Source organism: Pavona decussata, unplaced genomic scaffold (genome assembly GCF_977016875.1).
Source record: "Pavona decussata unplaced genomic scaffold, jaPavDecu1.1 SCAFFOLD_241, whole genome shotgun sequence".
NCBI classification, from domain to species: domain Eukaryota; kingdom Metazoa; phylum Cnidaria; class Anthozoa; order Scleractinia; family Agariciidae; genus Pavona; species Pavona decussata.
Genome location: NW_028145646.1, coordinates 224,071 through 238,149, shown reverse-complemented (window position 1 = coordinate 238,149; position 14,079 = coordinate 224,071). Strand labels below are relative to the sequence as shown.

At 39.1% G+C, this 14,079-nt stretch overlaps 2 protein-coding genes across 2 annotated transcripts; both read left to right on the top strand.

Annotated features, from left to right (window-relative positions):
* The first annotated feature begins 16 nt into the window (after positions 1 to 16).
* On the top strand, positions 17 to 3,622 carry LOC146457527 (retinol dehydrogenase 8-like). The gene is made up of 3 exons (XM_085091858.1): positions 17 to 402; positions 2,002 to 2,275; positions 2,804 to 3,622. The coding sequence occupies exons 1-3, from the start codon at positions 138 to 140 to the stop codon at positions 3,135 to 3,137; spliced, it is 873 nt and encodes a 290-aa protein (XP_084947984.1). The 5' UTR covers positions 17 to 137; the 3' UTR covers positions 3,138 to 3,622.
* Positions 3,623 to 7,506: 3,884 nt separating this feature from the next.
* LOC146457526 (uncharacterized) lies at positions 7,507 to 13,694 on the top strand. Its single transcript, XM_085091854.1, has 7 exons — positions 7,507 to 7,729; positions 8,678 to 8,896; positions 9,475 to 9,531; positions 10,120 to 10,161; positions 10,495 to 10,587; positions 11,325 to 11,606; positions 13,181 to 13,694. The coding sequence occupies exons 1-7, from the start codon at positions 7,637 to 7,639 to the stop codon at positions 13,409 to 13,411; spliced, it is 1,017 nt and encodes a 338-aa protein (XP_084947980.1). The 5' UTR covers positions 7,507 to 7,636; the 3' UTR covers positions 13,412 to 13,694.
* The last annotated feature ends 385 nt before the right edge of the window (positions 13,695 to 14,079 follow it).

Sequence of the window (14,079 nt, the reverse complement as noted above, 5' to 3'; positions counted from 1 at the left end):
GGTAACGCAAAGCCTCCTGCGCAGACGTTCTTGGCTCGTCACGTCACGTGGGGAAGAGTGTGTGACGTGACGAGGAAAGAAGCTTGTGTAGCTTGTAACACAACAGAGCCAACTGGGAAGTTTTTACGTCCTTGAAAATGGCTCCCAAAATTGTGTTGATCACTGGTTGTTCCAGCGGCATAGGACTGGCAACTGCTGTGCTTCTCGCCCAGGATGTCGAAAAACGTTTTAAAGTTTATGCAACAATGAGAAATTTGGCGAAAAAAGGGCAACTCGAGGAAGAAAGCAGAGAATGCCTTGGCAGTACTCTGATTATCAAGCAGCTGGATGTGTGCCATGATGACTCTGTCGACAAGGTCGTCAAAGAAGTAATCGACGTGGAAGGGAGAATAGACGTTCTGTGTAAGTAGCCCGCCAAATATTGCTTTTATCAGTGAACTATAAGCTAGTATAAGTACAAGCATGCTTTACATTCGACAAATACCGTACCGTATGCTTGCGTGCAAGTGCCTTATATTTACACAATGGCCTTTTTTAAAATCAGTTGCCGCACACTTTTTCTGTTTTGTATTAACCGCAAAACTTTTTTCTATTTTTTCACTTGAAAATGATAGCATGATGATATGGAAACGTTGTATAATTTCGCTGATTTTCATTCTTTAATGTTTTATATCTTAAACTACACTGATTACAAAGAAATTATACCAGAATATTTTTGCAAAATGCATATATTAGATTGCAGCTGATTATTGAGAAGGGAATGGGGAAGCAATACGTGTGTATCAATAATGTACTCATTAGAGCAAACGCTGGAGCTCCTTCTGTTGGTTTTTGATCTTTAAACAAGTTTTTCATTCACGGAAAAAATTATTTCCTTGTATTTTATTTCACTCTGATTACCATATTTAAGTTTACAAACGACGTTACGCACCGCTGGACATTCAAATTGTCACGGAATTATTAAATTTGCAATGGAAAACCGGGTTGTAATTTGGCGGGTTATAAACTTTGCACTTAACATTGTTAAAGCATATTTGAGGATGAGAGAAACATTGGAAATGGGTGATTTTAGAGAGCAGCACTAGAATTAGCTCCGAAACAATAGAGGCAAAATTATAGAATGAGTAATGTATACCATGACAACTTGTGAGACAGAAGTGGTTCCAACAGAATTAACATTGTGTGGATAAGTAACTCAGAGAGGTAGTGCGTTTGAGTGAAATGGTAAAGAGTAAGGCACGAATTTTGGACGACGGGTTGTCTGTTTAATGTTGCTATCGAGTGGGTTACTAATTTTGTCTTGGGTGCCAGTTATACTAGCCTGTCTTGTCTCATTAGCCGGTTTGTCGAGGTTTGTTTTGGTACGATATTACGTGAGGCGAGGGTTATCTCAAAGGAGAATTCTGCATCCATCCATCCATCCATCCATCCATCCATCCGTCCGTTCGTTCGTTTGTTCGTTCATTCATTCAGAATGTATAAAGTGAAAGAAAGGTAAAAATGTGTATTTCTCTCGTTCTAAAACAGCATCAAAGTGAGATTTGAATCAATCACTGCATACCGCGTACGGAGTATCCTTGAAAGATACCTTCAAATGAATCTTGTACCGCATACCGCAAAGCCTGCATAAGACGCCTTCAACTCTTGAATGTATTACCTTCACTAGATAACTTAGAAAATCAAACTATTTTCTTCTCATTCATTGCGTACCGTATTTGTAAACACACATCATTGCACTTTCATTTTTCACGTGGTAAGAGGCCGAAGGAAGGAGGCCTTACTTTCTTGTTTTGTTTCGTCTTTTTTTTTTGTCATATAAAAGGTGTTGGCTTTCATGCCTGCTTACTTAATGACCAAGACATCTGCTGACATGTCTGAGCTGCCTTCCTGACTATGCATCTGCCATTCCGGCGCCTTTTATATCTTATTATTTATTTAGGCAATTGGTTTTTGCCTCTGCTGTGCAACGAATCACTCACTGTCAAAACGTTAATTTTGCAGTTAACAATGCCGGTGTCACTCTCTTTAACGTTTTTGAATGCATCCCGATGGAGCTGATGAAGAAGGTTTTCGAAGTGAATTACTTCGGTACAGTACGTTTAATCAAAGCTGTGCTTCCATTCATGAAAGCAAAAGAAAGCGGCCACATCATTAACATGAGCAGCCATGCTGGAGTGGTTGGGTTCCCTTCTGCCGAAATTTACAGCTCCTCAAAGTTTGCAGTGGAAGGATTGACTGAGTCACTGGCACCATCTCTGCGCCAGTTTAATATCAGGTACCGTAGCACTAACAGGCCTCAGGCAGACTTCGACTGTCACCTAAGTTTTTGTGAGCGCACAGACCTAATTTTAACTGATCATGAGAATATTGATGATGCGGCGTTGAGAATGAGGGTGACCACCATGACCGTAATGGTGGTAGTGATGGCAATAAACCTTATGACAATGATGATGACGATGTCAGTGAAGAGGATTATCTCGATGATTTTGTGCCTGGATAGCCTCAACACAAGGTGTTTGGTGAGATCAGCCATAATGGAGTTCAGTCCTTCAGCAATCCTGTCCTGGCCATCAACATCTCCTTTTTGGATCCCGATGTGTAATAGAATGATGTTAATGGTGGTTGTAATGATTATGATGATGATGATGATGATGATGATGATGATGAGCATGACCAGGGTAATGATGTCGATGACAGTGATTATGGTGACAATAAAGTTGAATAAAAGTGAATAAAGAAAGAAAAGTTGTGAATAGAACCAACGTTGGTGACTTATTGCTCATTGCTTCCTTGATATTGTTAGGTGCATAATCATCGAGCCAGGCCCCGTGGACACTCCAATGAAGGACTCCACGTTATCTAACGAAGAACTGGACCTCACAACTGCTGATCAAAAGACCTGCCTGATCAGAGACAGAGTTAATACCAGATTCGGCCAGTACTGGACCCAACCAGAAAAGGTTTTAAGCGCGAAGCAAGTCGCAGAAGTTGTAATGGAAGCGATCTTGAGCGAAAACCCGCACTTTCGGTACCAAACAAATAAACATTACTGCCCTGATGAAATTGCAGCTAAACTGGCTGATATCACGGGAAATAAGTCGGTTGATATAATCACCAAAAGGTTTTGTGCAGAGTAATGCGATGGGTTCACCAATCAGGAGCCATCTGTCTTTCTTTGTCAGAAGTGCTCTGATATATACCTACTGTTATGAAACCTTGCCATGACAACAATAGTGCTGCAATTTATGTTGGAAGGGCTACGACCGTGCACAATGCTTTGTTTTAATGTTCATACTACATTTTAAAATCTTAACAGGAACGGTTCCATTGGTCAGTTGCTCCAACAGATTTCAAAATCTATTGTGGTCTTTTGCACGATGAAGGCCAAAAATGATAGCAAAAACAAACAACAAAGAATTTTGTCAGGCTTCATAACCATTGTCTTTTATTAACTATGCCAAATAATATTATCCAATTCTCTTCTCCGCCTTCTTTTTTGTAGAACTTAGTATTTGTTGTCTCCATTAGTAAGCAGAACTTTAGGATTCTTTTGACGCTTTTGCAATACTGTAACAATTTACATGGTCATGCAAATAAACCTTATTCAGCGTTGTGATGATTATTCAATGGCTGTTTCAGTGTTTAACTGTTTCCTCAGTGGGGGCGCGGTGGTGTAGTGGTTAGCGCGTCGGACTTTCGATCAGACGGTCGGAGGACCTGAGGGTCGTTGGTTCGAGGCCAGGTTGGTCTCTTCATTGCTGTGTTGTTGCCTTAGACAAGAAACTTTGCTCCATATTGTCTCTCTTCACCTAGGTGTATAACTGGGTACCGGCGACATACTGCTGGGGGTAACCCTGCAATGGACTAACATCCCATCCAGGGGGGAGTAGGCTCTTGTGCGACGTTACCTTTACCTCTACCTTTACCTTTACAGTGGAGGCGAGGTGGTGTACTGGATACCGCGTTGGACATCAGAGCTAAAGGTCATTGGTTGGAGGCCTAGTCTTTATCGTCGTGTTGTTGCATTTGACAAGAAACGTTGGTCTACTTTGCTCTCTTCGTCCCGGTGTATAAATGAGTTTCAGCCACGTCACTACTTCCGGAGGTAACCAAGCAATGGAATAGTATCCCATTCAGGGGGAATGACAGTACTCCCATATGTTTCATGCTACAGAAACTTGTTTAAGTTCTGACCGTGCTTGTGAACCATCCCCTGTTTATGTGGGAATTTATCTTTATCGTAGTAATAAAGGCCTATTTTTTCTGTATAGTTTGTTTTTGTTCTTGTTTTGATTGCTGTAACCCCCTCCCCCCTACATTAAGAGATTTCACCGCACACTCAGGTCCCAAAATGCGGGTCTTTGCAGCCCAGGAGTTCTGCATTTTTCAGCCTGGAGCCCTAGAGCCCTAGAGCCGTAAGCCTGTTTGGGACCCTGGCACACTCAAATGTTAAAAATACTTGTACAGCAAACGAATAACAGCACCACAGGAAAGTACCACTAATGGCCTTCTTTTGAATGGCCCAGTTAACAGTGCCATACTGAGTTACAGCGAAAGGATTTTATCCACAGACCCAAAGGCTAGAACCATCTTCTACAGCCAGCATGTAATATTCTGCAGCTCACTCCTCCCCTAAAAGTAAACTGGCGTAGTTATGTAATATTGGATCACACGAAGATGACGGGAAAAGCAGAAAAACGCAAGCGAACTCATTTCTTATGAACAAAATTTTATTGTTCATTAAATCTTGTTTATTAACGTTCTTGGTTTTACTTTCATTATGCTTAATCGGCAATAGTCTAAGGTTGCCATAGTAACAACAACTAGAAGATAACGCCCTCACCCCACTATCAAAACGTTCCCCGCTTCCGGATGTGCTTTTATTTATCTACCAAACGTAAAAAATAAAAATAGAAATAGAATTAGACAAAAATTATAAAAAAAAGGACAGCGAGATACAGCTAGGGAAAGCCTATAATCACTTAGAATTATATTGGAAAAAAAATTACAATTTTTTCACGTTTTGCACATGATAAGGAGAGAAACGGCTCATGGACGAAAGTGATGAGCTTCGTCGTATTGAATCTTAAGAGAAAATATTGGGGGTTCAAATCTTACATCAAAGCGTTTGTCTAAACCAAACGACGTACGTAGGTAACGTGCATTAGGTTGAATTCGGACAAATACATTTTGAGAATTTAATAAGAAAAAAAACATCTGGCGCTTAAGGACGTTCGCGCTAATTGTTTATGCGCATCTTTAATGCGCAGGTAACGCACACGCCAAGCAATGTCACGCGCAATTCATGGTTGACGACGATACACGGAGGAAGACGGAGGTAAACACACATGTCCGCCGACGTGACAGCATTAAAAAGAGGGAAAAGGGGGAATTCATCTCCGTTGCACAGTTTTGAAACGAAAAATCGACGTGAAACGATTAGACGGGTTAAGTTTACAACAAAAGTCCAAGAAAAGGCATCGATACCTGCGGGTATTTCGCGCCAAGAGATTAATACATTTACTTGACTCTCGATATTATAAAATAATTGAAATGCAATACTTTATTTAGTCTATTCGTCAATCGAAGTCACCTAAAGCTTTTTGAAGTTTTGACAGTAAACGAGAAAGTCTTACCCTGAAAGCAATTTTATTGATCACCAATCCCGTGTACAATCAATCTCCACATACCTATTTTAGGTAAATAAATAAGCTTACTTCTCACATTTTCGCCTCGCTCACGGCTATAGATGCATTTTCCTGGCATTGGCTAAACAGCTGTATAAGTTTTGAAGGTAGAATAACAATAAACAACTTAGACGATCAGAGGTTTGACAGCACACTCGAGCGAAAACAAAAAACGCCCGAGCAACTATTGTGAGCTTTGAATTATGGGATAGATCATCCTGTTTAGGTTCCAGTGCTTCTCCGCCCTGTCACGCAAAAACGTGACTTCCGTAAGTTTCTCACGTCTTCGACAACTTCAACTGGATTTTGCGGTTTTAAAAGGTCGGTGACCCCCAATTTTTTTTACACGGTTAACTTTCTTTGACAGATATCTGCTTACTGTCATCAAACGAAAGAAAAATCAATGTGGGAAGTTATTTTTTTTTTAATTTTTCTACCCACGCGCGATCGAACTCCGCACATTTTGTGCCACTTCTGGGGTGGAAATACAATTATTAAAGATTAGTTGCAGCTTTAGGGATAATAAAAGTGGAATTTATTTGTTTAATAGATCCTCTGAAATAAACTTCGGCAATGGAAGTTTGTCTCCAGCGATTCGTTTATAAAAATTTTGCATCAACAACCGGTGAGGTCATATCGAGTGACGAGGACCGATTTCTCAAAGTAAGCGCAAACTTGCAGATGTCATATCTCCGAAACGAAGTCGGTGACCCCCATTTTTTTTTGCATTTCAGATGTAAGTAATTCATAGACTAACTGCAGCAGAAGTTTGAAAAAAAAAATCAATGTTAAAACATTTTCGCGCGAACGTCCTTAAAGAGGCTATATCACATATTTTAAGAATGCTTTAAAAAGCTGAAAGCCTGATATTGAAATCAGCGAAAACATATGCAAAAGTGATGATTCAATTTTGTTTAAAATCATGTGTCTTTGACAACGAATGACCGGAATGGAAATAAGTGGACACGTTTTTTTCAAGTTCTTTCTTTAAGAAATTAACTTAATTTGTTTCTCTTGGTTTTCTATGAGCATTTTATGTGAAAAGTACTTTGTTTCAGTTTCAGCGCAGTTTTTACCTATACAGGAAGAAAAAAAAAGTCGCATGGCGCAGCCCCTCCGACGCGTTATCGTGTACAAACTTGAGTCCTTGAGCCTGTCTTTTCTCTCCAATGATAACTATTGATGGCTCTAAAGTATAAAAGTTCTTGAATCTTGGAGTCTTGCCATAGAGCGATCGGTTAATTTTACATTTTGTGATGTTTTAAAGCCGGTTAAGTTTAGTCGTTCGAACTGTTTATAAGATTCAGAAACACCGGTTTCTGTTGAGTAAAGATTTTCATTAAAATCTTTGTTTGCTCACTTCAAATTTGTGTATCAAGTAAATGAATAAGTTGAAACTTCGATCACAGTGATGTAATTGTCTTACATCTTCCGTTTCGACGTATTCCTGATGACTTGTCTCAAAATTGTGCAACATTTAAATTTATCATGTTGTACAACAATATTGTTTCACGGTAGTAACCTGTCTCTTGTCTTCTGACTAAAATAGCAGCAGTAGTAATAATTTTCAACTATGTTAAAAACTTCATGAAATACTGAAAAGCATCAAACAAGCGAATTTAATGTAAACTGAAAATGTAAGAATAAAATCGGAAAGAGTCCGCTTTTAATAACAGTTCCACAGGATATTGCCCGAGGAAACTTTCTCGAGATAAATGCTGAGTATTTAAGACAGAGATCCAAATGTAATCAAAGTGTTTCAAAGGTTCTTCCGTTTAATAAACGGTGTCTAGATAAGTGTAATTGAAGTTTGACAGTTTTGACATCTTTGTAAAATCTCGTGCAAACAAGAACCTCACTTCTGGCGATAAAAACACCGTTTTGATAAGCGTTTCTCAAGTACTAAAAGAACCCAGATTTTAATTTTCCTCACTAAGGACCACGTATAGATGGCGTCCTTAAATCCCATATCGCTAACGCTTCTTTCTCTTGTAGTCTTGAGCAGTTCAGCTTTTAAGTCAAATGAGCCCTTCTTTAGTGAGGTAAGTGATTTAATTTATCGGAGGGGTTTGTATACCGATCGAGGATCGCATAAAAATGTATAAATGGTCGGTTACATCGAGGGAACATTAGGGCATTGAGTAAGGCTATCAAACAAGATCACGTAATGCCAAACAAGAGAGACTTTTGTCAAAAACGTAAGAGACAACTGAATTTCTCTGTGGGTCGTTAACTTCTGTTCGTAACACTGCCATATTCATAAGACGGGATCTTGAGAACTACTTTGTTTCAATCACGAAGTAATGTTCGCGTACATGAAGAACAAAAATACATTTACGCTTGCGAAAATAGAAAATGAAGAAAGACTGGGAAAAAATATTCCATTACCATTCATCTACCTATAACATTATATATTTTTTAGAGTCGCTGGCCTTAACTCTATTAAGTATATTTATTTAATCTTATGGAGAATTCAAAATAAATGTGGCTATCACGTTTAATATATTTTGTTAACGTAGCTGCCAAACGCGTTATAAAAAAAAGATAAACAACCGCTCTCTGATTTCTTTATCTGTAAATGAAGATGTTTCGAGTTTGGGACATCATAAACCCGATTCACACCAACAAAACATATTTAATCAAACCAGGTTTAACAAAATGAAAATTGGTAACAGAAAACTGAACCATTGGCTTTGACATAGGATTCAAGTAAACTTTAACTTGTGCTCTCATTTGTGCTAAATTTGTAGTCGACAAAAATACGAAAGCAGCTTTTACGAAGGAAACAATTTTAAACAGCTTTTAAACGTGTTTAAGCCTTGGTTTGAATGGGGCATTGGATTTAAAAGTGCCTAGTCCTACCCCATGCTATGGCCTTGAAAGAAGAATCTTAGGGGGACGAGAACAATCATTCTGTTCTTTACCGTTTTTGTCTTTGAACGGAAAAACTATTAAAGATTACAAGCTGTTTAATTACATTCTGACTTTAGTCTCGTAGATTGGACAGTGTAGCTGAGCCCCCACCCACCTCACCCCCATGTCCATGTAACTGCAAAGACGGTGCACCAGGAAAAGATGGAAGGGATGGGAGAGACGGAATGACTGTGGTGGGGCCCCCAGGGGCGACCGGAAAGAACGGATTGAATGGAACCGACGGACAGAATGGCAGAGATGGAAAGGATGGAAGGGATGGACGAGATGGGATAAAGGTAAGACAAAACGAGTACGGGGAATCATATTTTATTATTGCTTGGTGTAGTGGGATTGGAAGGAAAAAAAAACAAAACCATAAACCACAATAAAGGCATGCAAAACTGTACGTTGACAGTGGAAGATAAAATGCTGACTGAAGAAAAGAAAGAAAGAAAGAAAGAAAGAAAGAAAGAAAGAAAGAAGGAAATGAAGTAATAAGATTTCTTCAAACGTTACAAGAATTAGTTAGGAACGCTGAAACGTTTTACACAAACTTGCGCGTATTTATTGTAATAACACCCTCTAGTCGCAGCCACTTCTACCTTGATTAAAGGCAAGTACTTAACTGCGACTGAATAAAGTGACAGACCGGACATTTGCAAATTATTTGGGCATAACAAGAGAGGATGAGTATATAATCATTCTAAAAGATGTCTTGTATGTTAATTCGCTGTTGTGCTAGTGAAGACTCGGACTGACCTGCCCTTGCGTTTATACAAAGAGAAAGGATTTTGGACATGGACAGGTTTGTTCAGTTTTTGAAAGTAAATCATCAAACAGAAAATTTTCACCTGATTGATCATTATCCTTAAAGGGAGATCCAGGACCTCCCGGCGTAAGAGGACCTCCAGGAGTCTGTGACCGAGCAGAAGTAAGTTGTTATATTATTATAGAGATAACACTTTTTTTCATTTCCCTTTCCCCTTGTTTAATCTGGTTTTTTCTTTAATTTTCAGTTTGTTGACTTTGTTGAGTAGAAAGCTGGCAACATGAATACCAATTTCTTTTTGTGGGGAGCCATGGCAACTTCAGGCGATTATGAATGTTTGCTCTGCCTTCTCCTCGAATGGATCGAAGAGAGCCGTTGTCTGAAAACCTGGCTCACACCAGACTTTCATTGCGAGCAGAACTTACGACTGTATAGACAAACAGACACGCAGACAATCGCTTTCGACACATAAATCCAACCTTGAGAATTGAAAAGATAGACATTTTGTCAGCAGGACAAATTGGCGGTCACAATGAAATCGCAAAAGAGACTTGTATAGAATTACCCAACACAATCCTTATGAAAATCCACTTAAACTCACTGTAAAACTTTAAATAACAAAAAAGAAATTCTATCTATGTCTACACTGTACTGACGGCCAAATCCCACACGGACAAAAACATGATTATGTCAAGAAATGAGTTAACCATTATGTGGAGCTAACAGAAACAATAATATTCTTTATCGTAGATCAACGCCATTAAGGCCCGCCTTCTTGATGTGGAATCAAAGGTAAGTCCTTATTTTTTCTCTCATCTTGACTAATTAAAAATCTCCGAATTTGACGGATGGAAACAACAAATGCCGACAGCGTTTGTATTCGAATATACAACAAATAATAATTAAAGAGCAAAACACGGAGAATAAAGGAACGTTATATATTTTTATGGTTCCTCTTTAGGAATGTTTTTCGTTTTATGTGAGATGAATGATCGTTAACATGGGCATACTGTTTTGAATCTCTTCATGAACTTCGAGTCTTAGCTTAAACTTTAAGTTTTAAGAATATATTGCAATTAGTAAAGGCTAAAGGTGAACTAAGAATAACTCCTTTTTTTTGCGCAGGTGCAAAAAGTCAGTGAGACTTCAGAAACTAAGCTGAACATTTTGAACACTAAAATTGACGCAGAAGTGGCTGATCTCTTGGCAAAAATTCAGGTTAGTTTAAAGATACTACGCAAAACGCTTCAATTTCGTTCATGATAAGAAAACCGCTTTTTTAGACAATCTTAAAAGGAATGTCGCCTTATCTAATCTTGGAGTCACGTGGCCTAGCTCAGAGTTTTCAAACTATGGGATACAATTTGAAGAATGACAAGAATTGATAAATCAGAGTCAATCAGCAAGACCGTCAATTTCAAGACACCGTCGCTTTAGAGTGAGATTTTATGGCAGTCTAAGTTACAGGAAAACTGAGAGGAATTGTATGAAAAATAGGTGTAGAGCAGGACAAGTTCACTTGTTTCGGTTATAATTGTTTCTTAAACTCATTAATAAGACACGAACAGAAAACAAAGGAAATCACTTCCATGAAGGAGGTTTGAAAATGTGATCTTAATTATCTTACAATTTGGTGAACTTTGTTTTAGAAGGATTGTTAATGGTTTGAGAAGCTCCATCAAACACACGCGGTTCGGCCACATTGTACAAGTTGAACGAATTGGAATGATTGCAAAGTAGTTTAAAGTAACGTAAATTCATATGCTCAAGTGACCACTGTTTTCGTTGGTGTCGCCTAAAATATCTAATTATCGTGAAAGTAACGACTAGTAATCTAAAATGACAAATCATATGAGGATAGTGAAAATTTGGATGTACCAGTCAGCGAGTAATATCAGTTAGGGCTGCCATGTGCAAATAGCACTCTTAAACGTCATGTTTAACCACCTTTATAGATCGTGAATGCCACAATAATTCCAGGACCTCCCGGAGATGAAGGCCCACCCGGAGCTCCCGGTCCTAAGGGCGAGAAGGGAGACACAGGAAAAACAGGACTCCAAGGAACACAAGGACCTGAAGGTGCTCGGGGTCCAAGAGGAGCTATGGGTCTTCAAGGGCCTCAAGGTCCCAAAGGAGACGATGGCGACTGCAGTTTAAAGGATTGCAAATACAATGTTAAAGAGCGTGTTTTTAACCATTGGGAATTCGCGCGAGTGATTCTCAGGGGGCCCTCTCAGGTAAGAACATTAGTACGTATAACATGACAGCACAAAGACTTCGCAAGTTATTCAAACAAACAGCTAAATGTATCCATCTAAGATTGTTGGCAAGAGTGCGTGCCATGAGTGTTAAAGAAAGACGGTAAAAAAACAGTAAAGAGGGTTCACTGATAGTTGAGATTACTGTCAGCAGGAAATGTCTCGTTCTATTAATTAACCTCGAACTGTCAACAGGAGCCCAAAGAATAAACATGTAGTTATGATAACTGAGTTAATTCCAGTCGCCGCAACCAGATCGTCACTAAAGAACGAGTAGACATGCAACTTAATAATCGATCGATGCTGAGTAATGTTCTAGACAGTCTCTCCTGTTGACATTACCTGACATTTTGACAAAGTGATCAATTTAGACGTGTTGTTGGCAACGTGAAGGCTCAAAATACTCTCTCACAGTGGATAGTGCAATTATCCCTGAGTCGACTCAGCAGTCCTTATTCCTTCCTATTTAGTGAGACGTGCAAAGTTGTGGCAGATCAAAGACCTTTGGTCAAGGTGGGGACCGCCTGGCCCTGAAAACGTTTGAACTTAAAAAGAAAAATAACAGATTTTCATGGTGCGTGTGTATGTGTCGGTAGGGAAGGGAGGTATGATGGGAGTGTTTCCGACCCCCTTCCCTTGACCTTCCGTTGCTTACCGTCGTACAAGGATCTCCAGGAAGAAAACAAACGAATGGGGTGGGGGAGGGAAAGCTTTTGTACCCAGTTTGGTACCTTAGGTGAACTGAGACAAATGGCTTTCTTCCTAGGGAGTATTTTTTGTTGTTGCTCGGCCTTATTAAGCAAGAGCCCTTAACCACAAATCTGATGAGCCCCACCAGTGGCTTCAAGTTATTCTGCGATTCACTGAGTTGGTTTGAAGGAATATATTTGTTTTTCATTTTGAACCTCACAATCACTGAATTATTGTATTACGTGGAAAGGAAATAAATGAAAAACACACATTTGAACTGCGGATGAAAGAATTAGGTAATGAGAGACTATTGCAGTTTTATAGGCAGCTTAAGCAACTGCGAAAAGAAAGTCTGAAAAAATTCAGGTTTGAACGGGATTAAAACCCATGACCTCTGCGATACCGGTGCAGTGCTCTACCAACTGAGCTATCAAGCCAACTGGGAGTTAGTCATTTTGTGAATTCGCTATTTATCCGTTGAGGTAAAGAGATGGAAGTAAAATGTATCAAATATATAAAACACGTAAAGTTGCGTACATAACTAGCGATTGTCTCTCATTTATTAATTATTACATTGTGTTTTCTAACACTGTTCAACGTTAATAGGCCATTTTACAGTGTGTGCTTAGTGACTTGGCCTTGGATTGTAAGCGAGGCTGGGGGTGACCTTGCTTTGATACAAACCTCACTGCTTTTCACATGTAAATTATGCTGTTCTTATGCTAACTAGTTTTCATTTACATATGAAAAGCAATGAGGTTTGAATCAAAACAAGGTCACCCTCAGCCTCGCTTCCAATCCAAGGCCAGGTCACTAAGCACACAACTGTAAAATGGGCTATTAATGATCGTTGTCTCCTAAAGGGCCACGTGATAGTAGGCGTGACGTGCTCGTCAGAAAGAGGTCGATTGGCTCAGCTGTTTTATGAAGAAACCTCTGGTTCGTACATATGTAACTGTCAACATTCAGGTGGAAAAGCGTATGCAGAAAAAGGGCGTGACACCAAGCAACAATTTGACGATAAAGAGGAGAAAGGAAGACACGGCTGGAAGAAAGTTTGCAAGCTCCATTACTGGGAATGCCCTGTCGATTAAAGATCCAAGTGTGACGCAACGATCATGGAGTTTAAAGAATGTGTATACTTTACAAGCCGCTTTAATTCACTAATTTATGTTGGTACACAACACATCTTTTTTCCTAATTTTTCTCATGTTGTTTATCAAACGAAGTAAGTAACTTAGACTGTAAAAGCTTTCAGTCCTTATTATTGATAAAGCAGGTGGACGACATGTTGTCAATATTTGCTCTTACTGTTTAAAACTGTTATCTTGTTTGAAATGGAGAATTTCAATAAAGCAAAATGACGAGCTGCCATAACTTTCTCGTTGTTCTAAACTGTTGGTTCGGGTCGGTTGAAAACTGCCTGAAGCTAAGACATGTGTTATTATTTTAATATGTGAAATCAGGCTCTTTGTTGCTTTTTTAAAAGCAAATAAAGATTCAGTTTCATATCAGAAAGTAAAATAATGGACGGACAATTCGCGAATAGACCAATGCACTGTTCACTTTCGTAGAACCTGGCAGCATGTCACGAGAAAATGTGTGAAGGGCCATTACCGTTATTTCTATGTTCATTTGTTGTTTACATTAGGGTGGATGTAAGACACTGTTAAAAAACAAACATAGAACGAAACAAGCAAACAAACAACGAAAATGAGTTGCATATTTATGATACTTCTTGTTGAACATTACAACAGCTCAT